The sequence below is a fragment of the Ammospiza nelsoni genome, chromosome 8, assembly GCF_027579445.1.
Source record: "Ammospiza nelsoni isolate bAmmNel1 chromosome 8, bAmmNel1.pri, whole genome shotgun sequence".
NCBI classification, from domain to species: domain Eukaryota; kingdom Metazoa; phylum Chordata; class Aves; order Passeriformes; family Passerellidae; genus Ammospiza; species Ammospiza nelsoni.
In genome coordinates, this window is record NC_080640.1 from 32,426,696 (window position 1) to 32,453,780 (window position 27,085).

At 46.3% G+C, this 27,085-nt stretch overlaps 2 protein-coding genes across 4 annotated transcripts; both read right to left on the reverse strand.

Moving 5' to 3' along the window:
• Positions 1–7: 7 nt before the first annotated feature.
• On the reverse strand, positions 8–16,152 carry CHUK (component of inhibitor of nuclear factor kappa B kinase complex). 2 transcript variants are annotated; one of them, XM_059476611.1, is made up of 21 exons: positions 15,974–16,152; positions 15,805–15,899; positions 14,337–14,451; positions 12,363–12,432; positions 11,616–11,704; positions 11,276–11,365; positions 10,944–11,068; positions 10,439–10,546; positions 10,029–10,341; positions 9,087–9,281; positions 8,669–8,771; positions 7,525–7,648; positions 6,492–6,643; positions 5,612–5,673; positions 4,576–4,685; positions 3,159–3,208; positions 2,947–3,043; positions 2,344–2,491; positions 1,883–2,022; positions 880–976; positions 8–323 (listed from the first exon to the last, which is right to left on the reverse strand). In XM_059476611.1, exons 1-21 carry the CDS (start codon positions 16,127–16,129, stop codon positions 297–299), a joined length of 2,466 nt encoding a protein of 821 aa, XP_059332594.1. In that variant the 5' UTR covers positions 16,130–16,152; the 3' UTR covers positions 8–296. The 2 variants fall into 2 exon arrangements, with proteins under 2 accessions (XP_059332594.1, XP_059332595.1); XM_059476612.1 differs by having other exon boundaries at positions 10,029–10,164; positions 15,974–16,150.
• A 24-nt stretch (positions 16,153–16,176) lies between these two features.
• Positions 16,177–27,083, reverse strand: CWF19L1 (CWF19 like cell cycle control factor 1). 2 transcript variants are annotated; one of them, XM_059476613.1, is made up of 14 exons: positions 27,035–27,083; positions 26,830–26,914; positions 26,309–26,387; positions 25,872–25,973; positions 22,908–23,122; positions 21,599–21,717; positions 21,346–21,430; positions 20,692–20,832; positions 19,694–19,805; positions 18,911–18,990; positions 17,893–18,102; positions 17,390–17,509; positions 16,451–16,548; positions 16,177–16,368 (listed from the first exon to the last, which is right to left on the reverse strand). In XM_059476613.1, exons 1-14 carry the CDS (start codon positions 27,058–27,060, stop codon positions 16,224–16,226), a joined length of 1,617 nt encoding a protein of 538 aa, XP_059332596.1. In that variant the 5' UTR covers positions 27,061–27,083; the 3' UTR covers positions 16,177–16,223. The 2 variants fall into 2 exon arrangements, with proteins under 2 accessions (XP_059332596.1, XP_059332597.1); XM_059476614.1 differs by lacking the exons at positions 21,346–21,430; positions 22,908–23,122; positions 25,872–25,973; ... (1 more) ...; positions 26,830–26,914; positions 27,035–27,083 and having other exon boundaries at positions 21,599–21,708.
• Between the last annotated feature and the right edge of the window lie 2 nt (positions 27,084–27,085).

Sequence of the window (27,085 nt, forward strand, 5' to 3'; positions counted from 1 at the left end):
GCCTGTGTGGGGGGCAGCACAGAGTTTATTATATATACACGCGCTATACATTCATGGGGACACGGCCCTGCCCGCGCCCCCCGCCCTGAGGAGGCTCCACGGGCCGGGCCCACGCTGCTTCCTGGGGGACAGCCGGTGGGTGACACGGTGATGTCAATAAACACTGGTGATGTCAATAAACACCGGTGATGTCAATAAACACCAGTGACGTCAATAAACACCGCCCCATCCCACAGGGAAGGCGGCCCTCAGCACACAGAAGGCACTTGGGTGATGCAGCACCTTGGCTCCTGAGGCTACTTCAGCCAGCTCCAGTCGAAACTCTGCAAAGAAAAGCACAAAAACAACTGAGTGCAGGGTTTGGCTGCTGGGTTTGATGAAAAATCAGAAATTGCCCTTAGCAAGGATGCTCCCAGGGGTTAACAGAGTGCAGCACAGCACAGGAGCCCCATGAGTCCACTCCAGTTTGGGATTTCTCAAAGGATGAGTGCCTCCTCTCTCCTCTGAGCAAAGGCTGGAGGAGCTGGGATTGTTCACCTGGAGAGGAGAAGCTTCAGAGTGACCTCACTGTGGCCTTGGAGTGCCTAAAGGGGCTACAGGAAACATGGAAAGAGACTGTTTCAAGGGCCTGGAGTGCCAGGACACAGGGAATGGCTTCCCACTGCCTGAGGGCAGGGCTAGGTGGGATTTTGGGAATAAACATGAATCCATGCACACTGGCATGGGGTGCCCAGAGCAGCTGTGGCTGCCCCTGAATCCCTGAAGTGTCCAAGGCCAGGCTGGATGGGGCTTGGAGCACTTTTTTCCTATTCAAGGGGCTCTCCATGTCCCCAGGGTGTCCCCTGAAAGGCAGGTCCTGGCAGGTGCACCAGCACTTACCATCATGCTGTTCTGCTCCTGCCTCACCTCCTGCAGAATGCTGCTGAAGAGCTCCAGGTAATTCACATTCTCCCGGATCATGTCAGCAAAATTCTCCCTGCAGGAAGGGAAAAAAACGCCAAGGTGATGGATTACAAGCAGCACTAAAAGTGACATCCCCATCAAAACGTCCTGCACTGAGAGGAGAGAAAAAAAAAAGAAAAACAAAAGCAAACAGCTAAAAAAAGTGATTTGTAGCTTAATTTTATGGCAGTTTGTGAAATTATTTTATGTAGTTTGTGCAGTGGTAGGTGACACAAAAACCTGCCTGGAGATGGCAGGACAAAGGGAAATGGCTGCACACTGATAAAATATAATTGGAATTGTTAATGAAGCAAAGAGAAAAACCCCCTGAGATCCAGAGAGCTCAGCATGGACTGAGGGAGAGGGGCCTTAAGAGCCAGATCCAGCCTCAAGGAAAAACAACATTTCATATAATAAATGGATGGCACAGTCCTTCAGCAGGGCATGCAGCACCTGGAACTGGCTCAGAAAGAGAGAGCAGAGATTTCTGAATAAAGAGTTCAACCAAATCCCTGATTCTTTAGAGCATTAGTGACACACAAACTCCTGGAACTGCTCTGGGAAGGATAAAGCCCTGAGATCCTGATCTCCCTGCAGCTCATACCTGTCACATTCCCATTCTCTGATAAAATCCCTTTGCCCAAGATTTTTCCCCTGGGAAGCTGAGAAGCCTCAGAGAAAAAAGAAAACAATTCTCATCTCATTTGCTTCTCCTGTGTTGTGCTCACATGTGGAATGTGTTTGGAGATTGTTTCATTGGTTTCATGTGAATTGTTTTGACTTATTGGCCAATTGGGGCCAAGCTGTGTCTTTTTAAGTATCCTTTCTGTATTCTTTAATATAATACAGTATCATAAAATAATCAATTATCCTTCTGAGAGCATGGAGTCAGATTCCTCATTCCTCCCTGCCACAGGCACCCCACAAACACAGCACATACCCATCTTCAGGAGCTGCCAGAGAGGACAGAGGGTGAGGAGCTGAGTTCCCTGAGCAGCCCTGGGGGAGCCAAGTGGCTGCTGGAGTTGAGGCTGTCCCTTCCAGGCTAGAGCTGACCAGGGATCGAGAGGAGCTCTGAGTCTGCAAAAAGAAATTCAGGAGAATTGAGGCTTCAGTGCTACCTAGGGAAGATTTGGGATTGCACATAAGCACTGTTGGTTACACACACACAGATGTGGGAACCAGGAGATGGCTTCAGACACTGTAATTTATGCAAAAAAATTACTCTTTAACACTTTAACCAGGAAAACACCTATTTAACTTCTGCTTTCACCATCTCAGACTGCCCTTCTCTGCAGGAAAAACAAAATACAACCATGGTGTGGCAGTTACCCCTTTTTGCTGAGTTTACTTCCTGGCTCGTGCACTGGAAAAAGTGCAAATAACCCAACAGCTACTCACACAAGCAATTTTCAGCAAATGCCAGATCTCCCTTTGTCTCTTTCCCTGCATCTGCATCACTGAGTTGTCAGCTTCCTTGATGTTATTCAGAGCCACTTCAATCTCAGGGAGCAGGTCAATGATCTTCTGCTTGCAGCCCAAGAGCTTGCTGGAATAAAAACCAAACACAAAATCACTTCCCAGCACATTCTGGCAAAATAAAAGCCCCACCTTCAAGGGATTCAAGGAAAATGGAAAACTGGGATACTTGAAAAATTAATATACAAATCACTGTGGTGTCTTCTCAACTGCTACTTTTTTTTTCCTTTGAATTTTAAGGAATTTTCTTTTTCCTTTGAATTTTGAAGGATTTTTTTTTTCCTTTGAAGATTCGAATTCCAAATTCCAACTGGCAGAATTTGCCTCATTTTAAAGTGAACTCTTGGATGCTAACAGTCATGTTTTTAAAAATTAAGTGGAAACTTAACACAGAGGAGCAAAATTAATGCTATGAGAAATGTGAATGGAGTTTTTTGGGCTCTGACCTCCATGGTTTTCCCTATCCCTTCCTACTACAAAGCTCCAAATGCTGCAAATTGAATTTTTTTTGTCTGCATAAAGTACCTGAGGTGGCCAAAGAGCTCCTTGAGGACTCGGTCCTGGCTCTGCACTGTCTGCACAATGATCTTCACCATGTCTGTGCTGTCACTGTAGGCATGATCTGGAAGGGCCAGCAAACACCATGTTAGTAAACCCTAACAGCATTCCCTGGGTTTCAGTTCACAACAATTAATCATGGGGTAAAAGTGTGAAATGTAAATCATCTCCTTCCATACCTGGAGGTCGTGCTTTTAATTGCTTGTACAGGTCTATGGCTCTCTGTTCCCTTGAAAAAAGAAGAAAATTATTCAGGCAGGTGTCTCAAAAACAGCCAGATGACTCAAAAACAGCATTGCAGGGAAGGGATGCCTTTCTGAACTCAGATCCTTGTCCTTCTCCTACAGCTGGGACACAGCCATGGCCTTTGGAACACAGGGATACTCCCTCTGAGATGCAATCCAACACTTTCCCCAAAGCTGTCTCTCTTTTTCTCCAATTATGCAATTTCTCCTCAGAAAAGCACACCCAAGATAGCTTATTTTCAGTTTCAAATCTTCCCATGGCTCAGCTGTGTTTTATTTCCCCTGCATCCTTCATTATCTGATTTCATTTTTGAAACTGTGACTGCACAAGTGCCTGAGAAATTCTTGTTCTGTTCCTGCTCTGCATTTTTTGCCTGAATTTTAGTGATATTCTGTAAATGGAAAGAGACAGCTGCATCACAAGCAATGACAACTGTGCTTCTCTTCTTCCCATTAAACAAACATTACCTCTTTCAAGTATTTCAAAAAGAGTCACACTGAAAACTTCCAGCCTTGAACAAAATCCTTCCTGTTCTAAATCCCAGTCTGTCAGAAACAAGGAGCAGCTTCCCAGCCCTGATCCTGGTCTGCAGTGGTGGAATTGCTTAAAAATCATGTTTAAGGAGGCACAATCCTGATTAGTTTGAGCTGCTGCTGCAGGAGGTGGCTTCCCCTCTGCACCACTTCCTCTCCTGTGCACCAGTTCTGCTGCAACTGCACAGGATGAAAAGTAACTTTGCAAAGAGGGAGGGGGGGAACACACCAGGAGCAGGCACATTTTCTCCCTGAACAGTCAGAGTTGCTCTGAAGAGCTCTGATTAACAGATTTAATGGTTGTTCAAACCCTCTCTTTTAGAACTGCCACTTGTGCTCTCAGCAGTAGCCCAGTAACTGCTTCCTATGTGTTCTCAACATCAGAAATATCATTTGGCTCTTTCCTATTTTAATACTTTTTTTTTCAAAAATCAACTTTCCAAATGTCCAAGTACCCATGAGATCTTTACCCTTGATTTGAAAATACTGAAGATATTTAATAGGGTTTTACAATGGTCATGTAGTTTCCTCACTCAACAGTAAGAAAGTCATCCCTCTCCAACACAAAAGGAAATCCCCAGTTGACACCAAGATTTATCTTAGTCCTGGCTCTTGTAAGATGAGGTTTCACAGTTCAGTGACAGAGAAGTGGCGGGATCTTTCCATTTACAAACAGCATCTCAAACCAACCATACACTACTCTGTACTTGTGGTCAGGATTTCAGAATCGCTGAGGGAACCAGATACAGAGCAGAAAACCCCCCTGAGACACAGAAACACAATTTTCTGCAGTGGAGATGAGGAGCCCAGGGCTTACAGGCTCTCCATGACCTCCCCCTGGCGCCTGGCGTAGGGGCTCTTCTGCAGCTCCACGATCTCCGTGTGCAGGGCCATGATCTGCTCATCCAGGTGGCCAATGTCTTCAGCCTGAGGGGAAATGTGGCCACAGGTCAGACTCAATCAAAGAGATAAAGACCCCCAGAAAACTTGTTTGGATAATGGGCAAAGTGCCTGCAGAGTTTAGGAGACAAAAAAGCTCTTTGGCACAGCACTGCTACAATTGAGGTTTTTGTTCTCAGTGCATGGTATCACCTACAACCAAACCTCTGACCACCAACACTGGCTGAGAAAAATCAGTTTCTTCATAAACCATCTCTCTGTGTCTCTGGATTGTCTCCTAGACAGACTAATATATCCCTGTGTATGAACTTTTTCCATTCCTGATAAAGGGGCAGGGCAGGTGGAATAACACAACATAATTCTGATGGTCTGCCAAGTAACAATTGGGTGAGGGTACTGTTTGTCTGGAAAAAGCCAGAGACAATTCAATTCAATTATTCTGCTAGAAGCAGCCACCTTTTTATCCATCCTTTAGATAACAAAAAATAGATGACTCTCATTTAAAACTGATTTGCACATTGACTAGCTGCAGGCCAGTGATTCATGTCTGCACTCCTCAGTGAAATCCTGCAATTTTGGAGTTGCTGCAGAGCAAGTGATTGGTTTTCAGCTTCAGCAATGGGAATTTCTGTGAGCAGCAAATCCAGCCAGGAAGACTCCTGATCCATAGCAACATCATTTCTTTTGGGCAAGAAGTAATAAGTCTCTGCATTTCACTTTCTTTTTCAGAGAGCTGAGCCTGGTGACTTTTGTTGTTTTTGTGCAAATCCATTCAAACAACTTGGTGACAGGACACTGTGTCTTTTTTAATGCATCTGCAATGGTATTCCCATTCCCACAGCAGGCAAGATATGAGACACTGAAGGGACACAGCAGTGGCACATCTGACACATTAAATTCCTGTCACAATCTCCTTCACACAGAGATAATGCAGCTTCTTTAACATCCCTTACCTGTGCACACTGAGAGGCTTTCTCTTCCATTTCCTTCCAGGCTTTGAGCATCTTCTCTGAAGCTTAAGGAAAAAGAGGTGTTAATTTATAAAAAGACATTAAGATACAAAAATAAAGCAAGACCTGGATTTTACCTGTATTGGTAAAGAACATGATGCTGAATCTCCCAGCAGGAGCCATGACAGAGATCACAGAGACAGCAAAGCTGCAACTCTGTGCTCAACCTTAACTCACACACAGACCCTTAGGCAGGACTTCACTGCTTGCAGTCACTGGCCTAAAACAACTCTGAATTTTCAAACTCCACCATTAAGCTCAACAACTGTCACTTTTGATTGAACACAGACTGTCCAAACCCAGCTCATATTGTCTTTCCATTTTCCATCATCATCCTTCAGCCCAGTCATCATTTTTGACTCAGGTTGCATTTTTTAGCCATATATATTCAAACTACATGTAAATCTTGCTATTCTCTCCTCAGCACTATTTGTTTCTGGGACATGAAACTGTAGCTGGTGCTTTTAAACCCATCTCTCATCCTGACAAATGGTTTCTCCTAACAAGCACAGCAGCTTGTTAGCACTGTCAGCAAGTGCAGCAGCTCTTGCCCAGTCAGAACTCCAAATGAATCAGACTGTGAAGGAATAAATAGCAAATATTTACATCATCAGTACTATTAATGCTCCTGTTTTCTACTCTCAATGGAGAACAGCTGATCACCTGTCTCATTATCACTGAAGGTCTCCAAAAGCATTCTGGTTTTTATCCTCCTGCCAAACTCTTCTCCTGCACCTCCCCTAGCTAAAATACACCCATAAAGATGCTGAGTTCCTTTCCAGGATCACAGGAGACACCCAGACAAGTATTGCCCACTACCTACATATGCCATAAGCCATCTGGTCACTGTATCTCTCCAGGTCGAGGCGAATGCTCTGGTGGAAGAATTCCAGCTTTGCTTTCAGCTGCTGGGATGCTGACACCATGTTGTTCTTCATTTTGATCAGGTTGGCGTTGTACCGAAGGAGGCTGAGCCTAACACATGGAACAAGGACAGCACACATCAGCTGGAAAGCCCACCTGGACTTCAAAAAAGGGAAATTCTGTTGTTCTCAGGGGGACTGAGCACTGGCACCAGCTGCCCAGAGAGGTTGTGGAGTCTCCACCCTCAGAAATATCTGAGAGCTGCCTGCATGTGGTTCTTTTTGAGAATGGATTGGGCTGGAGGACTTCCAGAGGTCCCCATCTGTCAGATTGAGCCCTTTTCTGACCCAGAGATGGGGCAACTGAGAGGTGATTTAAAAACTTACTCCATTTTCAGTCTCATGTGAAGGGTGTGACAATACAGATGTTATAATTCACACCATCACAATCAGAAGCTGTTTCCTAATTACATTATAAGCGTTTCTTGGCCTATCAGCTTTTGCTGTAAATGCCTTAAAGCCAACATCTAAAATTACCCCTCCTGGGTCCCACTACAATGCATCTTTCATAGTCCTATTTCTCCAAAGTATCTAATCTTTCTTACAAGCCATCCTCTGAAACTTGTTTCTAGTTCCAGTCCTGTTCCATGGCATTTTTATGTCAGCATTTCTTATCTCAAAGTTTGCATACAGATATATACTATGTGAGCCTTCTGTTAAGCTTTGAAAATTTTATAAAAATCCATTTCCCACACCTGTGAACCTCTGAGTATATTCAAGTGGTTTTTGGTTATGATCAATGTTAGGAATTACCCAGCACAATTCCTGGAGTGGAATAAGCCTCCAGCTCAAATATGTTTTATAATGTAAAGGCACAGAACAGCAGAGGACTGTAAAACCTCAGGGAACAAAAACACCCCAAGATGCAGGATTCCAGGCAAACAGACTCAGTGCTGGCATAGCCCTGCTCCCTCTGGAAGGGTGACAACTCACATGGCAGCTCTCTGTCCCTGGAAGAGCCTGCTGTAATCCTCCTTCAGCCCAATGACGTAGTGCACCGCTTCTGCCCACACCTTGCGCAGCTGCGGGATCGGCAGCTGGATTTTGCTGTCCTGCACTGAACACAGGAGAAACACAGGGCAGTGACAACATCCCCAATTCCTGCTTCATGTGCCTGAAAGCCTGGGAAGTTCTGCTCAATTTCTAGGTGATGCTGCTGAAGCATGTATGAGCTCCTCATGTCACAGCTCCCCAGGTATGTGACCGAACAGGTGAAACCCCATGGGGGGTTTTGGCCAAAAAACTCTAAAGTCCAAGGTAGCAAATTTAGTTGCTCCATTTAATCCCTTGATACTGGTCACTGTCCTGATCTGTTTCATCTGAAAATGTCTTCAAACATTCTGTAGGTTTCCTCTCAGATTTCCTGATGTAGATGTTTAAGGGGAAAAGATGCAGGTGTGTTCCCCAACAGAGATGGGAGCTGTCAGTACACTGAGGTATCAATAACCATGGTGTAAAAAGAAATGGGAGCTGTCAGTACACTGGGGTACCAATAACCATGGTGTAAAAAGAAATGGGAGCTGTCAGTACACTGGGATATCAATAACCACAGTGTAAAAAGCCTTTGCTCCAAGAGATTCAGTTCAATGGTGTCATGCTATGAGATTCACCAGAACAAAACAGCCCAGAACACAGAACAACCTGAGTGACACCAGAAGATGAGGAAAATCAGTGGAGATAGGCCAAAGAAAATTAAGTTCCTGAACAGTAGCTGCCTGTCACAAGGCATTTTCTGTACATGCAGTATCCCAGCAGACATCTCCTGTCCCCTGACACTACTTTTCTTTCATTCATACAGACACAGATTTATAATAAATAAACTTTCAGAGAGATCTGTTAGGCTGTGCAGTGACTGCTGTCATCTCAGCAGACAAGCAGGGGAAGCAGAAAGCAGAGAAGCAGCTTCCATACACAGCCTAAAAGTCCAAACTCTGTCATCAGGACACAAATTAGGCTGCTTCAGGTTCTTATATGGCTCACTTTGAATCAGACAGAGCCCTTCAAGACAACACACAGGGGTTTATAGAGCAGATTTCATTTCTTTTTGCAGGAGAACAGCACTTTTCAGCATACTCACCAATGTAGTTGACACAGTCAGACAGACTCCGAGAAGCAAAGGGGCCATCATAGACAGTTTTGCTTTTGTCAAACAAGTAGACCATGTAGCTGTCCCAGCCTCTCTGGGAGGAAAAGAGAAGAGAATATAAACAAGGGAAACCCCAAGCAGCTCCTACTAACCCAGTACATCATGAACTAATTATTGTGGACACTCTTATTTTGATAGATCCTACAGGAAGACAGAACTCTCTGCTAATAATTAATTAAATATTTAGGCAGTGTACAGAAACCTGCTTACATTACCCAATAAAAGATCTTTAGAATTGCTACATTTACAGAGCAAACTGTCTCATGTGGGAGAAGACTCAGGCCATTTATCTTCCCTAAGATTTTAAATTCTGTGAGAACATGGAAGACATGGACAGACTCCTCCTTACCACACCATCAATAACACACTGGGAAGCAGGTTTCCTAGGGTCCAGGCAAATCCCTGTTTCCAACAGCAGCTCCTGATTTCCTGTGCTTATTCCAGTCTCAAACTCAATACGATTCTGAAGGGAATGAAGGCTTTCCTCAGGATGCAAAAGGAAGGACACAATCTTGGCAGAGGTCATGTTTAGGATGTGTACTATCTGTAAAAAGAGGACAAGTAGATTACAAATCCTTGGATATCAAAGACAAAGGCACACAAGCCTGGGATGGAGCACAGAGCAGAATGAGAGCATAATTTGGATTTAATAACCACAATAATCACTTCAGAAGGAAAGCCTCACATAAAAAACTCAAAGCCTGGGCCTGTAACTTTTAATGTCAGAAAAATCGATAATTCAACCCACTAAGACCCTTCACAAACCCTGCTGCAGCTTAATTACATCAAAAGAACTGAGACAAAATTATCCTCCTGTTTCTACACAGGTTTGCCTTGGCTAGTGTGACTCCAGCAAAGCTCAAGTAATTGTTTGAAGAGGAAAAATCTGTTCTACTACACTGCACCTCTGTTCCACTACAGGAACTACTACTATAGCACATGAATACACCCAGAGGTCACAGCATCAACAGGGAAATCTGGGAAAACTGTTATTAGCAAATATTAAATCTTATTTGATCCTGGTGAGCCCTTTCCAAGATAACAAACAGTAATACAGGGTCATCCTTTTACTCCAAATGTAAAGCTAGAGATTAATATTGCAGGAGTTGTTTTGTCTTCTAGTATGTACTGATCATGCTGTGTATGCACTCACTTCCTGACACCAGGAAGAACAACTCCTCCTGAGCCTGGAAGCTGGGTGATGCCAGGATTACAGCTTTGCTCCACTGAACACTCAGTCCTCTGGGATGCTTTCAGAAGGCCTTTACACCCAGTAAGAGCCCCCACTCACCTTCAGATTCAGTATGTGATCCATGATCAGGAAACACCTGGGACGATTGGTCTCAGGATCTGAACCTCCCCCCCTCTGCTGTGGATCCCAGTTCAGCATCAGCTGCAACCAGTTTTCCATGGGTTCTACAATCAAACTAAAGCAGAAGGGCTGTAAGAAAGGGGAGGCCTTCACCAGGCTGAAGCAGGACCTCTCCTTGTGTGCTCTGACCATCTTTGTGGGCAACAGGCACCAGAGAGCTCGAAGTACCCAAAAAAGAGCTACAGGCTGTCCCTTAACAGCACACAGCAGCTTGCCAGGAGCTTGAAACACCCTGGAGAAAGAATGAGGAGCTCTCAAGCTTGGATAAAGGAGGAAGAGGCCTCAGTTTGGAAGGCCAGAAGTGTCCCCTGTGGTGAGGACACACCTACCTGCAGAGGCTGTGAGGCTGTGGCAGGTGGGTGCTGAAACGAACCTCCCCGTTCATCTCCTCAGAGGCAAAGATGTGCTTTGGATCCTTCTTCTTGATCTTTTCATGCCTGGGAAATAAAATCCTCTGTGTATATGCTGAGGAGTGTTAGTTTTGTAAGGGAGCAACTGAAGACAGCAGAAAGAGGCCAGTGTCCAGCAGCTTTAGAAAACAAACTCATCTTTCAGGACAAAGATGCATTTTTCAATCCACCCAGAACATCTCCATGTGAAAGAGGAGCCCTTCCAATAAACTCTGCCTCTGGAAAGATTTACCTCTTCTCTTGTTCTAACAGAAACCCAAGTTTCCTATTTTTTTCTGTTACAGAGCCACCCTTTTAAAAACCAAGCAAACAAACACTCCAGGCAGAGGAAGACAAGCAGAAACCTCCATGTGCAGGTTAAAGTCTTTCAGACAGGTTTAAGTATTAGCCCTTCCAAGCACCTCTTCCAGAATTAGGGTCTTACCAGGCAAATGGCTGCAGATTATGTAAGAAAGGTCTAAATCCTGCAATGCATTCAAACACCATTGTCCCAAAGCTCCAGTAATCAACAGTAACTGAGTAGGATTTGTTCTCAAAGAGTTCTGGAGCCTAAAAACGATCATAAAAAGACACTTTGACTGAGGTGTTTCCTTGCATTTCTGCAGAGGCAAAGTGGCATCCAGGTGTGGCTCCCTGAGAGGGGATACCCTTGGGACAGGTCCCAGGATCTCCATTTTTGGAGGTTTCAGCCCTTGGCAGTGCCAAGCCACAGCTGCCCTGCCCCAGTGCTGGTGACACTAAAAAAATACATCTTACCAGATATTGCAATGTTCCAACAAATGAAGTGCATAAACTTCCTTGATCCAGATCCTTTGCATATCCCAGGTCTATTATTTTGTGAACAATCTGCAAACAGTTTAAACAGTTCATCAGAAGAGCAAAGGCTGAGGGGAAAAAAACATCAAACAACCCAAAATCTGCTCAGTGACAGCCACAGAATACTCTCATGAGGAAAGCCAGAGTGGAAATTCTGGAGAAAGTCCATGGCAAAGCTTCAGCAACAGTGTTAAAGCTTTTAGTAAATGCACAGTTCAGTTTTCAGTCCAGTTCAATGTGACAACTTCCAGAAATGACATTGGAAACACACTTGACTTACCTTCCCACCTTCATCCTGAAGAACAATATTTTCAGGCTTTAAATCTCTGTGAATAATTCTGTTCTCATGCAAATACTGGATACCAGACCCTGGAAGACACGTGTTTGATTTTACTCAAAATAAAATCTACATTAATTAAACATAAATCTGATGAAAACTTAATACTGGGGGGCAAATTCCCAGCCTTCCATGATTTACCACCACTCATTTCTACATTAAATAGCTTCCAAACTTGTGTTTCTTCTCCACTGCATTTTCACATCTTTGCAAAGACAAGCCAAAGACACTCAACTTATTATGAAAAAAAAAAAAAAAAAAAAAAACAAAACCAAAAACATTCTGGAAGGGGAACAAGGATAAAGCAAGCAGAGTTGGTTTTTATTTCAGGAATTCAGCTGGAAGTCTTCTTGAGCACTGAAAGGACAAAAGTCCAGGCCAGTACTCTAAAATACTTTCTCATGCCAAAACCAGCTCTTCCTACAAGCAGTGACAGGTTATCTGTAAGAGAATTAAAAAAACAAGGAGCTTTCCTGGAAAACCTTTTTCCTAAAGAAACCCAGGCACTGCCCTTTATCAGACAGCTCTTCCTTCCCATGATGTCCAAAAATCAGGTACTTTCCAAGGGCCTGATTTTTTTAACACTCTGTTCATTTTAGTTCCTTTTTCATGGTAAGCTGAAAAAGGAAAAGGCCACTACACTTAGAAACAAACAAAAAAACAAACAAAAAGAAAGCATTGACTACATACCAATGTCACTAAGCAGAGAAAGGATTTGACTTTCCTTCAGCCCACAGCAGTTTTCTGGCTTGTTTAGCAACTACAAAAAAGCAAAACATGTTCAGATCCACACTTGTAACAGTTAACAGCAAAACCCAACATTTTCCATCCTCTGTTGAAACTACTCAGCAAACAGCACAGCTCAAGGACACTCCAGCTGAATGGGGCTGTTGGTTTTGTGCAATAAAATTATGGCCAAGAAGAAAACAACTCATAAAAAAAACTCAGAAAGAAAAGGAGTAGGAGACAAAAGCAGGCAAGGGATGCTCCCCCTCAGCACTGTCTTAATGAGCTGTCAATAAAAGCAGCTTCAGCAATTTCTGACTTTTAAGAGATGACTGAGGTGCTTCAGCCCTCATGATGGACTCACAAGGAGAAATTAATAATTAAATGAAACACAAATGATGCCAAACAAGAGAAAGATTTAAGGAACACAATCAGAAATAAAAAATATTATGTTTTTTTTAAAGCAGTACAGAACATCAGATGGAAGGAAGCATGTTGCCTCCTAACTTGTTTCAGCATCTATGCCACAGCTAAGGATTCATCAGAAATGAAGTGACCAAACACTGCATTGCAAATAGAGCTGATTTCTCAGCCAGGGTCTCTAATCTACCTTCAGGGAGTCTCCAAACGTTTACTGCAATAATACAAAATAATACAACAGCCAGATGTCTCTGGGACCATGGCCAGGTGCCTGTGTCTGCAACCCCCAAATGCTTTTTCATATATTCCCCTTCTTTTACTGTGACTTTAACCTTGAAAGTGTCTTTTGGACTGTTTCTAACAACTCAAAACCATATAATGAGACAGGATTACTGCATTCAGCAGCTCCCAGGGCTGTTTAACACCACTAACAAAAACTACAGAAAAATGAGTTTCCTGATCAGATAGATGAGATGATTTCTAAGCAAATCCTGACAGGGATTTGCTGCTTCACCCCTCCAGAAATTGCTGCTTCCTGAATCCAGCTGTAATGGAAAGGGAGCACAAACTCTACCAGGTCACCAAGCCACTGCCTGGGGAACTACTGAAAGGCTCCTTTATTTTTAAGTGTTGCCAGTGTGCAGATTGGCAGTTCTGAGTTCAGCAGGAATAGCAAAGCTTCAGAATCCCTGGAGGCCCCAGCCCAGCAGAAACAGGATCATTGCCTGTGCTGAGAGCAAGGTAACACCAGATACAAATGAATCCCAACCAGTCAGACTGAACAGATGGAGACAGCAGCAAAGCCAAACCTGCTGGGTGACAGCAGCTGCACTAATGCTAAAGCAGCTCCATGAAAGGACACACCAGGATAAAAGAGTATCTGCCCTTGGCTTGCCCTCTGGTTTCAGAAACACTTGTTTCCCACATGTGGTTTTTTTTCTCACTCTACATTAACTTCCTCACACCTGTACCTGATGCCTCAGGTTTAGCTTTTATATTTTTCAGATTCTGTGCTGCTTTAGTGTGTGGGTATGGGCTTTACATTAAGGGATGGTGAGCTCTGTGCACAGAGCAGGGAGACAAAACAATTCCTGCTCCAGCTGGGGACCAAGGACAAATGATCCAAATCTCAGGCTCAAGAGCATAAATAAAGTGGGCTGAAGAGAGAAAGACAAACAGGCTGGGACTTCATAAGCTAAAGCTGTAATTGGACAGTGAACTCCAGAACTTATAAAAGTGAGAGACCCTGTGAGAGGTGTCCATTTTGTGCCCATTTTGGTTCACCTTGGGTGCAGCCCTGGCTGGGCTCTTGTGCTGCCCAAGGTGAATCCATTGAGGAGATCCTTTTAATAAATCCCTGCTTTATTCTGTAACTCTGTCTGGTCTCTGTTCTAGCTCAGCCTTCTCAAAGCACCATACCCAAAAAGAGAAGGTCCCCAGAGCAGCCCTGGTGAAGGAGCAGCACTGACAGGCCCAGTTTGGGTTGTTTGGTTTTTCTGGAAGCAAAGCAGGCGTTACCTTGCGGAGGTCACCCCCTGAGCAGTACTCCATGGCCAGGAGAGGAACATCATTCACCAGGAAGTTCATCTCCTCAGGAACCTCACAGGCTCTGACCACGTTGGGATGGTTCAGCCTAAGCACACAGAGAGCTGCATGAAAAGTCTCTTGGGAGAACGAGACAACAGCAATCACATTTTATGCTCCAGGAACAGCTTCTGTTCCCCACAGGAATCCTTGCTCACTCATCAGCTGGCACCTACCAGTACCCAAATGCATTAAATCCACACCTTGGGAACACACAAAGCAGTGATGAGCAGAAATGATGTCTCAAAGCCAAGGTATAGGACTTTGATGCTGGGGATCCACACTCAGGTTGTGAATTCTTGCACAGTTCTGGCAGTGTCATTACCCCTGTGTGTGTGCATGTGTATGTAGGAACAGACTCCCCCCAGCCCAAGAGTTTCACAACAACCCCCTGAGTAGCTGCACCAGGCAGGTGAAAGCCATATTCACAGGGAAAAATTAATTTCTGCAGCTGAATCCAAACAGCTGCTTCCTGACTGTCTCTAATGCATACTACTCTTAAGAATAAGTGACATATCCAGAAGGAAATGAAAGAAAATTATTTCTCTCTAAATCTTCCAGAGCCTCTGGATGCCAATGGAGGAGCAGCTCATAACTCAGTGGTTGCTTTCAGCACCCAAATCAGACAGCACCAAGCCTTGACTTACAAATTCACATTCCCTGCAAGTGGTTTTCCCCCATGTCATGGCACACAATGAGCAGGTGAGGGTAACAAAGCAACAGCAGCAGCTCAGAAAAGCCCTGAACAGCAGGGTCACTGCAATCCTCGGGGAGGACAACTCAGAGTATCCCTGCTCCCACCAGTGGGACAGAGCATTTCCTGCTCCAGGATCTCTCTCTCTTTCTTTCAGTAGCAGTTCTGTGGGACCCAAAAACCCAGAGGCAGCCCCCACATCCATGAGACTAAAGGTGTCCAGCCCTGTTTCACCTGCTGGACAGGGAGGGTGGGCAGCACACAGCATGGACTTTCTCACGAGGAAGTGTAAGGAGAATTTATTCTTTACATTCGGCAACGTAACAGTAAAAAAGCAATTCCAGGATCCTCGGGGTGCTAAATCAAAAACAAAATACCGCAGGGTATGGGAACACGTGGGTGTTCCCAAATCACACCAAAACTCAACCCACAGGGTGGTGTGAGATGGGAGGAATTTCAAATGAGGAGCCCAGGCAGCACAACAGGGCAGGTGGTTTGGGGGCCGCCAGCTGCCAGGCCAGGCCAGGGCAGGGGCATGGGATGAGAGATAACCGGCACAGCACGCCGGGTGACAAAGGGGCTGACCCCGGCTGTGCCCTCAGCACGGTCCCATCTCCCCAGCCGGTGCGGGGCTCACTGCCCGCACTCCCCTCTCCCGGCCAGTCCCCCGTCCCTGTGTGTCGGTGCCGCCGTGCCGGCCGCACTCACTTCTTCATGATGTCGATCTCGTGGCACCAGCGGTCCTTGTTCTTGACGCTGAGCTCCAGCCGGCACGATTTGATGGCCACGCGGTCGCCCGAGTCCTGCGGGACACAGCGCCGTCAGCCGCCGCGGCCCGGCCGCGCCGTGCCCTCCCCGCCGCCCGGCCCGGCCCCACCTGGTGCTGGTACAGGCACACGTTGCCGAAGCCGCCGGTGCCCAGGCGGTCGCGCATCTCCCAGGGCCCGCAGCCGCCGGCCGGGTGCCCGCGCAGCGCCGCCCCGGCGGGGGCCCGCTCGCCGGCGGCGGGCGCGGGGGGGCCGACCCGCTCCATGGCTCGGCCGCTGGCTCCGGCACTCCGCCTTTCTTGCCGCGTCACCGCCCGGCGCCTCCCGCGCCCGCCCGGGGCCGCCGCCGGCAGCGCCGCCTCAGTCGCGGAGGGAGAAGTCGAAGGGCTCGAAGGCTTGGCGGAAGGCGCGGGCCTGCGCCGCCTCCTCGGGCCGCTGGGCGGCGCACTGCCGCCAGTCCGCGCGCTGCGGCTGCGCCAGCAGCGCCTCGCTCGCCAGCACCTCCCTGCAACGACAGCGCCGTGGCGTCACCTTGACGTCACCGAATATCACAGTGATGTCATTTCGGGGGCGGGGCGGGCACGCACCTGCCGAACTGCAGCGGGAAGCGGCCGCGGATGCGGTGGAACAGCTTCTCCCCCGTGTCCAGCTCCACGTAGAAGTACGGCACCCCCGGCTGAGCCACCTGCACCACGGAACCACACAATCAGATCGGCTGGAAAACACCTCTGACACCATCTAGTCCAACCCATGACCCATCACCAGCTCGTTCACTGCACCATGGCACCAACTGCCATGCCAGTCCGTACCACAGACACCTCCAGGGCTGGCAACTCCACCACCTCCCCAGGCAGCCCCTTCCAATGTCCTCCCCAGGCAGCCCCTTCCAATGTCCCTCCTGGGCAGCCCCTTCCAATGTCCCCTCCCTGGGCAGCCCCTTCCAATGTCCCTCCTGGACAGCCCCTTCCAATGTCCCTCCTGGACAGCTCCTTCCTAATCACCCTTCTGAGAAGAGCCACCAGGGCACAGGCAGAGCCTCTTCCCAGCCAGTTCAGGGGCTGGGGACACAGCTGTCCCCATGCCACTGTCCTCTCTCCTGGGAGGAAACTTGTAAAAATAACCCCACAAACTGCCTGAGGTCAGAGTCTGAGCTCAAACAATACCTTCCACGGAGGAAGGAGCAGTGGGTCACTTCCTGCTGGGATCACCTATGGTATTTTGAGGTTTAATTCTGCTGTGAGTGACTAAATGAGATGCAGGCAGGTCTGGTAATTCCCAACATCACTGAGGTCACCCCAGCCCAGTACAACACATTCTTGGAGGACGAGGCCACACTCCCAATTCTCAGCTGAGAAATCATAAGCTGTTCATGGGAACTTCTCCCAGAGCAGAATCCTGGCACACCCCCAGATCAAGCCCATGAGATTCTGCCTTCAAGAGGTTGACCCCACCCCACAGAGTGAGCTCAGAGGGGAAGAGCAGCTTGGGCAGGACAGGGGGAAGTGAGATGAAATCTGGCCCCGTACTTGCGCGAGATCTGAGTGCTCCGGGATTTCCAACAGCTCAATCTGCTGCTCCTGGGCTTGTGTAATAAAGGCCTCCTTGATGTCTTCAGAAGTGCAGAGGTCCAGAGGGACAGGAATGACCTGCAGAGAGAGAACATTTCCATAAAAGACAAGACAATCCATTTGCAGAAAGCCATCAGTCCATCACTGGAGCTCGTGGCTCCTCAGTACAGCTCAGCCTCATCACACAAGACAGGTGAGCACCCATCTCTACAGGCTTAAACTCATGAGACTTTTTGTTCTGTAGGAGCTGGACAGAGAGCTGAAAACTCCAGGCTTGAAAGTTCTCAGCACAGCCCTCTCCTTTCTCATCTCTGTGGTAGTTCTGACACAGCTCTGATACACTTACAGACCTGCCACACACAGCAACCACCACAATAAACCCCAAAATGGCTCTTTCAGTTCATCTGGAGTTTATATTCAGTGCAAGTTAATGTTTTCTCAGGGTGACACACAGACCATACCTGTAGCTGCAGATGCTGACTCCTATAGTTTCTTTCAAACAGGACATATCTCTTCCCCTTGCTCCTGAAAAATTCCTTTAGGGCAGCCTTGTACTTGGTGACTTCTTCCAGCACCTCTGAAGACAAGTCCACCACTGACTGATAGTGCCCAATTGGCAAAATCAGGACATGGTCAGGTGACAAACCCCCTTTGGCCAGGGCTAGGTAGCACTAGAGTGAAACAACACACACCAGTTACTCACCGTGCTGTAGGAATTCACACTCTGACTACTCATTCTGAGTAGCCTCAGGAACAGGAGAGTCTTCTGTGTTGCTTATTAACGGATTGTTTATTAGTAATTTTATTTGAATTTATTTTTATATTGAATTTATTTTTCACTAGAGGAATGAGAAAGAGACAAAGAGACTGCCAAAGGACAAAAAAAAAAAACAAAAAAAACCAGTATCTTTTGAATGCCTTGTGTGCAGGGAAGCTGCTCAGTGAACTTCACCAATGAGGCAGGAATTTCTTATTCTGACACAAAAATCCACTTAAAAATTTAAACTAAACCTGTGGACAAACCTGTCCCTGTAAGTGGATTATGCTGTACAGGAGCAGTAACTTTGAGCAAAGTGCATAAAACAATGATGGACTGAGCTTCAAAGTCAACATTTTGAAGTACAGCATGGAGACACCTTCTTTTTCACCTCTATAGAACAAATCCATAACCAGCCATCCCAGAGAGATCTGGCACTGGTGCATCCTGCTGCCAAAGCAGGTTACAGCTTTCTTCCAGCTGGAAAAGTTTTGCCAGATGGTAACAGAGGGCTGGCGCATCAAAAAGTGTTCTGGCACTGGAATCCACTTTTTACGAGTTTATGTGTTTGTAGAGGAGATGCAAAGAAACTGACAGCAAGCCCAAGAGCCAGCTGGAAATAAAGTTTGCTTGTTTTATGTTTAAAATTGGAGATTGGTATTTTGTATTGCCATGTCTTAGCATGATTCTGACCTAGCAAAGCCCATGCTGCAGGTACTTACATGTGTGCCAATACTGACAACCAAGTGCTTCTCCACCTCTGGGCTGGCCAGGCAGAACCAGCAGGGCCCTGTGGGTTGAGCTTTGTTGGAAAAGAAAACAAGGATTAGCAGAAGGGATATTTGTCAGAACACAGACAACCTGGTATTTCCCAGTTTATAAAGTGCTGCAGGTGTCAGAAGGACACAGCTCTGGCCAGGGACATTCCAGCAAGAAAGGAGGAGGTGGCAGTCAGACCCTGCTGACTGCCATTCTCCTGGAATGAAGGAGGAGTTTAGGAGTTCCAGGAGTTAGTAGTTGCAGCTCACTAATAAGAAAACAGCAGCAAATGTAAGCAAACAAATCAAAATGAGGTAAAATTACTGCACAGTAAAGACAAGGGCAGATGCTGTCAAACACACTTGTCAGTTCTGGCCTATCCCTCACACCCAAAACACAAATTTGGATTCACACCCAAACTGTGATACCTGAGCTGAGCTTTTTGGAAGTGTCTAGTTCAGAGGGTAAATGCCATCAGCCCAACCACAACCAACCAATGCCACCAGCCCAACTAACCACAGACCCAAAGAGCTTTGAAACTACGCTCTTCTTTCACCTGCTGAAGCCTATTTTCCCTTGGAAACCAGGGACCCTTCATCCTCCTGCATCCCCCCCAGCAGCTGGCAGTGACAGAGCTCTCTGGCCCTGTCACCTACAGCTCAACAGCTTGAGGAACAACTTGGAGTGATGTGGTTCATCCAAAGCCTCGAGGGAAGAGCTCAGGGAAAAATCATCTTCACACTTACGGGGTTTCTTGGCTTGCTTAGGCTGGGAGTCCCCTCTCTCCTTCCCTTCTGAGGGACGTTTCCTTCCCTGATGCTTGTTCAAGTCAAAGAAAAACTGACAGGCTGGTTCTTCCTGTTTAGGAAATGAAAAGTGAACAGGATGTTCAGTTAGAGCTGCATCATAGAAAATGACAGGATATAGATTTGATTTGATTTTTCCTGAAGAGCTGTGAACCACTTTTGAAAATCATCAATATCACAGAATCTCTGAGGGTGGAAAAGCCCTCCCAGCCCATGGAGTCCAAGCTGTCCCCACCATCCCCATGATCCCCACCTTGTCCCCAGCCCAGAGCACCGAGAGCCACCTCCAGCCCTTCCCTGGACACCTCCAGGGATGGGAACTCCCTGGGCAGCCCCTGCCAAGGCCTGAGCACCCTTTCCAGGAAGAAATGCCTGAACAGAATGACCTGTCCTGTCCTCCTAGTAATGCAGCAGGCTTTATCTGCTTCAGTCAGGAAAAACTTCAGGGAGAGCTGCCCCAAATCATTATGCTCTCCTATTTAACCTTATGCTGATCATTCAGAATTGCCAGATTTTATGGATTATTCAAATCTTTTCATTTGCCAGCCAGTGCCAAAAGAATGGCTTTATTTCCTAGAGATGTTAACCTGCCACAGACTCTCCAGAGGTTAAAAACATTTGATTGAGTTATCTCATAGAGCCAAATGCCATGAGAAGGCTTTAATGCTGAAGAGGAAAAAATTCTTGTCCCCATATTTCTTATAGTCCTTCTTTAAGACATGAAAGGCCATAATAAGTTCTCTTCTCCTGGCTGAACAGCCTCAGCTCCCTCAGCCTGTCTCCACAGCAGTTTTGGACAGAGATATCCCAAAGGGAAAGCCAAGCAGTGCTGTGAGCACTGAGTTTTGGACAGAGATATCCCAAAGGGAAAGCCAAGCAGTGCTGTGAGCACAGAGAGTGCAGCAGGAAGGCCCAGGGGGAGGAGCACAGGGCAGTACCTCTGCAGAGAGAGGGGCTTTGCTCTTGGGAGCCTCCTTCCTGAGTTTCCTGTAGGGATTTTCGGTGACATCCTGAGGCTGCTTCACCAGCTCTGCAGGGTCCATGGAGCTCATGGGCACGATGCTGAAGGCATAGAGGTACTGCAACAAACACAGGCAATCAGGGACAGGCAGCTCCTGCCATCATTTATGAACTAACACACCCCAGAGCAGCTCCACACCCCTCAGCACATCAGCGTTTGTGCCAAGGCAGGGCATGGAAAAACACAGCCCCTGTGCCAGTGTCCCCACCCAGGAGTTCATGCAGTGCATCCTTGGTCCCTGCCCGTTTCCAGGCCTTCCTTCTGGCCTTTTTTGTTACCAGGCCTGGATCCTGTGTATCCTTAACTACCAACCAATATTCCTTAACTTTCTTAAGGGGGAGAAGAGAGACAGGTTAAAAACCTCATGCCAGAAGTTTATTTTCAGTGGTTTGTGCCTCAGAACACCATGTGCAGCCCTTGTGACATAACAAGCAAGTGCTACCTATTACTCAAGTGAGACAGATACCTCCACTTCAGCCAAGCTTTTAGGTGCCTGAAGTTGTCCTCTAACTGCTCTCACTGCCCCATTACTGTACTTGAGAAAAGAAGGAAAATTCAAGGGTGTCAGTACCTTTTTCTTGCTTGTATTGCCAACATCAGCAAGGGCAATAAACCTGGTGACATGCTGTGGGGTCTCCTGTAGCACCATGTGATTCCTGTAAGGAAGCAACACCTGGCTGTAATGGCACATAAAGTATTGAAAGGACAGTGGGAGAACCCCTGCCTGCCATGAAGATACTCAGACAGCACAGCAATCCTCCTGTGTTCCTTAAAAACTGAACCCTTACTTGAAAAGAAATGAGATTTCACATGATTTTACAAACCTGTAAGGAAGTCTTTCATAGTAGGTCTTCTCCAGGGCAGCAAAATGGTACCTTGGTTTGAGACTTGCAGCTAGATCTGCTACCAGCCTGGAGCCACACTTCTTGGTATCTATTTCTCCCTACAAAACACAAACCAAGCTTTATTTAAACCTCTCCAAGAGCAGGAAAAGACAGGTTTAATATACTTCTCTGTACACTCCAGTGAGTACATTCCCAGAAAATTCATGCCAAGGGAAGTCAAACATAGAATGACATAGAACAACTACATGGGAACTTCTGAGATCTGAGTTTTCTCTCTGAGCCACAACATCTCAACAAATCTTTCTCTACAACCCCCAAGGGCAGCAGGGTTGGTTACCATGCTGTGAGGGAAGGTTCCTCATGCATTTAAACTGAGGATTGTAACTCTTTTTGGATATTGGAAAAATCTGAGAGAAAGTAAAAAATGTTCTTTTGCCACATGTGTGGCCTTGCTGTGCAGACAGGTTTCAAATCATCTGAAAATCACTTCTGCTGAGGAACACTAACACAACAAAACTGGACACAAATGAAACAACACCCTCAAAATCCAGACTGAGGAAGAACCAGACCACCTGATACTTAAGGAAATAAACACCAAAACACTTAAAAGGTGTCAGGGACAGCTAAAATACCCTGAAGTCTCACAAATCCCTCCCCTTTCAGTTTTCTCTGAAGAACCAGAACATCTGCTCTCCCTGTTTTTACTCCCACCCTTCTCAAGCACTTGGAGAGGGTCTGATACTTCAGGAAATAAACACCAAAACAAAAAGTGGCAAGGACAGCTAAAATGCCCTGAAGTCTCACAAATCCCCCTCCCTTCAGTTCTCTCTGAAGAACCTGAACATCTTCGGTCCCTGTTTTTACTCCCAGCTTTCTCAAGCTCTTGGAGAGGGTCTGACTGATAATTAAGGAAATAAACACCCAAACACTTAAAAAGTGGCAGGGACAGATAAAATGCCCCGAAGTCTCACAAATCCCCCTCCCTTCAGTTCTCTCTGAAGAACCACAACATCTGCTCTCCCTGTTTTTACTCCCACCTTTCTCAAGCACTTGGAGAGAGTCTGACTGATACTTAAGGAAATCAACACCAAAACAAAAAGTGGCAGGGGCAGTTAAAGTACCCTGAAGTCTCACAAACCCCCCTCCTTTCAGTTTTCTCTGAAGAACCACAACATCTTCTCTCCCTGTTTTTACTCCCAGCTTTCTCAAGCCCTTGGAGAGGGTGACCAGACCTTGGAGAGGCAGCAGAGAGGCAATGCTCAGTGAAACCCCAGAACAGAACACTCACCGCGCTGTTGCCAAAAGTGCCCACATCTCTGGGCCAGGGGGAGGTCAGCAGTATATCCACACCCCTGAAGTTTGGGGTTGCCAGCAGAGAGGTTTTCAGCTCAGCCACGTCCTTGGCGCTGAAGCAGTGCGCGGGCTCCGGCTGCTGCTGCGCCTCGGTGCCGCTCAGGTAGGCGATCTGCAGCCCTGAGCAGCCGCTGTACACACCCCTGCGGCCTGCAGGGACACACACACACACAGCCCTGAGCGTGCCACAGTCCCCTGGGCAGGGCAGCAGCAGCAGTGCTGCCTGGCTGTCACTGCTGTCACTGAGCCACCCCCACAGGCAGCTCATGTGCGATGGCATCGATCGGTGCCACAGCGCAAACCCGAGCCTGCCCACACACAAACCCCGGTGCTCCCCCTTCTCCCTGCCACCCTGCTTCCCAAAAACTCATCCACACCAATCACACATCCAAGTGCCTCTACTTTGTTATAGTTTTGGCCTGGTGGCAATTCTGGAAATAAATTAGTTTTTACTTTTATCTTTGCTACACTTTGCTTGTCACCTCTGCTACTGCATTACAGGCACACAGCAAAATCACATTTAAACCTTCCCTACAGAGACAGGCATGCTCTGGGAATATGACAGATGCTCTAGGAATAAGACAGGCACGTTATAAGAAGAATAAATAAAGGAACTGACTGAACAAATAATTTCTGAAATAAAGAAAATTGAGAAAAAATATAAAGGTAAAAAGTTTAGGAGAAGAAGAGCCTGGAATAAAACTGAATGAATATCTGAGTCAAAGAGAAGATGGCTCAACTAGAGGAAAAGCAGGAGTGGAAGGACAATATTATCTTACACATAGGTGAATGCAAAAAGTTTAGAATAATTTCTCCTAAACCAAAGATAATAAATACAAATTTATTAATACAGAAATGGTTTGGAGTTACTGCTGATTTGCTGAGCTGTGAATTTAGACAGGCATGCTCTGGGAATAAGACAGGCATGCTACAAGAAGAATAAATAAGGGAACTGACTGAACAAATAATTTCTGAAATAAAGAAAATTGAGAAAAGATAGAAAGGTAAAAAGTTTTGGAGTAGAAGAGCCTGGAATAAAACTGAATGAATATCTGAGTCAAAGATAAGATGGCTCAACTAGAGGAAAAGCAGGAGTGGAAGGACAATATTACACCACATGATTTCTCACACATAGGTAAATGCAAGAAGTTTAGAATAACTTCTCTTAAACCAAAGGTAATAAATACAAATTCATTATGACAGAAATGGCTTGGAGCTAATGCTGATTTGCTGAGCTGTGAATTTAGACAGGCATGCTCTGGGAATAAGACAGGCATGCTATAAGAAGAATAAATAAAGGGACTGACTGAACAAATAATTTCTGAAATAAAGAAAATTGAGAAAAAATATAAAGGTAAAAAGTTCTGGAGTAGAAGAGCCTGGAATAAAACTGAATGAATATTGCAGTCAAGGAGAAGAAGGCTCAACTAAAGGAAAAGCAGGAGTGGAAGAACAATATTATCTTACACATAGGTAAATGCAAGAATTTTAGAATACCTTCTCCTAAACCAAAGGTAATGAATACAAATTTATTATTACAGAATTGGCTTTGGAGCTAATGCTGATTTGCTGAGCTGTGAATTTAGACAGGCATGCTCTGGGAATAAGACAGGCATGCTATAAGAAGAATAAATAAAGGAATTCACAGAAGAAATAATTTCTGAAATAAAGAAAATTCAGAAAAGATAGAAAGGTAAAAAGTTTTGGAGTAGAAGAGCCTGGAATAAAGTTGAATGAATATCTGAGTCAAAGAGAAGATGGCTCAGTTGAGGGAAAAGCAGGAGCGGAAGGACAATATTGTACCACATGATTTCTCACACATAGGTAAATGCAAGAAGTTTAGAATAACTCCTCCTAAACCAAAGACAATAAATACAAATTTATTATTACAGAAATGGTTTGGAGCTACTGCTGATTTGCTGAGCTGTGAATTTAGACAGGCATGCTCTGGAAATAAGACAGGCATGCTATAAGAAGAATAAATAAAGGAACTGACTGAACAAATAATTTCTGAAATAAAGAAAATTGAGAAAAGATATAAAGGTAAAGAGTTTTGGAGTAGAAGGGCCTGGAATAAAATTGAATGAATATTGCAGTCAAGGAGAAGAAGGCTCAGTTGAGGGAAAAGCAGGAGTGGAAGGACAATATGATCTTACACATAGGTGAATGCAAGAAGTTTAGAATAACTTCTCCTAAACCAAAGATAATAAATACAAATTCATTATTACAGAAATGGTTTGGAGTTACTGCTGATTTGCTAAGCTGTTAATTTAGAAAATTAACAATTCTAAATAAAAATATATCCTTATTTAAAAGCAGTATTACATTTAGAAATCTACCAATTTAGATAAAGCGAAAAATAGTTGAAGTAGTTTTAACAGAAGAATAAAAATGTAAAAAATTTCAGAACACTCTCATTTTTTTTATTTGACCAACAAACAGAAATTACTTTTAGTTGTACAACCTTATTTCTAAGTACTGACATGCAGGAAGATAAAGCAAGGGACAAACCCTGATAATTGTGCATTTTTTTGTGAAACTGAACACATTTCTATTTCAAAAGAATAACTGGCAATTATTCAAAAGAAGTGCTTTCTAATAGTTCAAAGGACTGTTGTAACATCCTGCTCTGTTACAAATTACTTCAAAGAACAGCCTGTTGCAACCTCTACTCCTTCTGCTCAGCAGAGGAATGAGCAGTATGAGAGAAATGAAAAAAAAAATCACAAATCAAGGAAGAAGAGTTTTCTTTTTACAGAGACTGTACCAGTCTGAACCACAGGATAAAAAATATCACTGAAAACTCCCAGCAAAAAGAAGGTGTTTCAGTGGGAAGGTGAGAGAAGGTTCCTGAGAGCCCCAGCAGGCACAGGCTGACCCCAAAGCCCCTCAGCCTTACCCAGGTAGGTGATGTTCTCAGCCAGCTCACAGCCACTGACGTCTGGGAAGTAGCTCAGGGTGTCCGGGCTGTTGGCACCGAGCACGTAGGTTGGGATTGGAGCTGAGGGAGAGAACCCCGTGCACTCAGTGAGCTTCAACTGCAGCTCCCAGCCCACACTGCCCAGGAACCCCACCCAGCACCCTCTGGCAGCAGCAGCACCAGAAACCTTCCTGCAGAGGGAAGCTGGAGCTCCCACAGCTGCAGGAGGGGAACAACTCCTGCTCCACACACACCTCGTGTAAAATGAACCCCAAAGTGATGCACAATCCTAAAGGCAGGGGTGTGCCAGCCAGAGCCATCTTTCCCTCCTGTAGTATAACTGCTATAACAGCACAGTGCCAGCCCCCGGCAGTGACACACTCACAGTGACACCGCCCTCCTCCCTCCTCCCTTACCTTTCTTGGCCCCCGTGCGGTACTCGGCCCATTCTGCCTCGGAAGTCGAGCCAAAGAAATTCCCGACACACAAAAGCATCTAAAAACAGCAGATAAAGCAGGAGTTTATTCCACCACAGACAGAACACACACACAAAGGCTTTGCTTGCACCGCTTCAGTAGCACTTGGTTTGCTGAACTGAAGAGATTCCTCTCTGTTTATCTGCGTTAAACGCAACATCAAGGGGTCTAAAAGTACGGGCAGCTGCTCTCCCGCCTTCTGTGCACAGGTCACAGCTCCACACAATCGTTTGGGGCCGGGCAGGGAGGGCTGGGGGGCTGCAAACCCTTCCTCACACCGAGCAGAAGGAGAAGCATGGCTGTCACGGAGGGACGGGACAGCAACAGCCACCCGAGCACCGCGGCTATGGAAACCCCACCCCGGGCAGGCTCCGGCCTCGGCCGTGCCGGGACGGGAACGGCACCCCCGCGGGAACGGCACCAGGCCCACCTTCCCCCCCCACAAGCCCCACGAGCCTTACATCGAAGCGGCCGCTCTTGGCCTGGATGGCGCGGACCCGCCCGAAGATCGCCTCCAGCCGCCCCTCCACGTCGCCACACGCCAGCCTGCGGGACACCGCACGGTAAGAGCGGCCGACATGGCACGGTCCGGTCCAGCCCCGGCCCCACCAACCACCACCTCATCCCGTGTCCCGCCCCGTTCCCATCCCGTCCGGTCCCACTCACACGCGCAGCGGCGCCGCCGCCGCCATCACGAAGATGCTCGAGCCGAACCTC

Excerpts from the sequence above, each read along its gene's own strand:
- CWF19L1 (XM_059476613.1), bottom strand. The coding sequence starts at position 27,060 with ATGGCGGCGGCGGCGCCGCTGCGCGT. Across the intron at positions 19,806-20,691 it reads AAGCCCCTCTCTCTGCAGAG|GAAGAACCAGCCTGTCAGTT; the intron begins GTACTGCCCTGT and ends TTTCCTAAACAG. Across the intron at positions 16,369-16,450 it reads TTCCCGCTGCAGTTCGGCAG|GGAGGTGCTGGCGAGCGAGG; the intron begins GTGCGTGCCCGC and ends CTGTCGTTGCAG.
- CHUK (XM_059476611.1), bottom strand. The coding sequence starts at position 16,129 with ATGGAGCGGGTCGGCCCCCCCGCGCCCGCCGCCGGCGAGCGGGCCCCC. Across the intron at positions 11,366-11,615 it reads TTCAGGATGAAGGTGGGAAG|ATTGTTCACAAAATAATAGA; the intron begins GTAAGTCAAGTG and ends AACTGTTTGCAG. Across the intron at positions 8,772-9,086 it reads AGTGTGTTATTGATGGTGTG|AGAGGCTGGGACAGCTACAT; the intron begins GTAAGGAGGAGT and ends TTTTCCTCCCAG.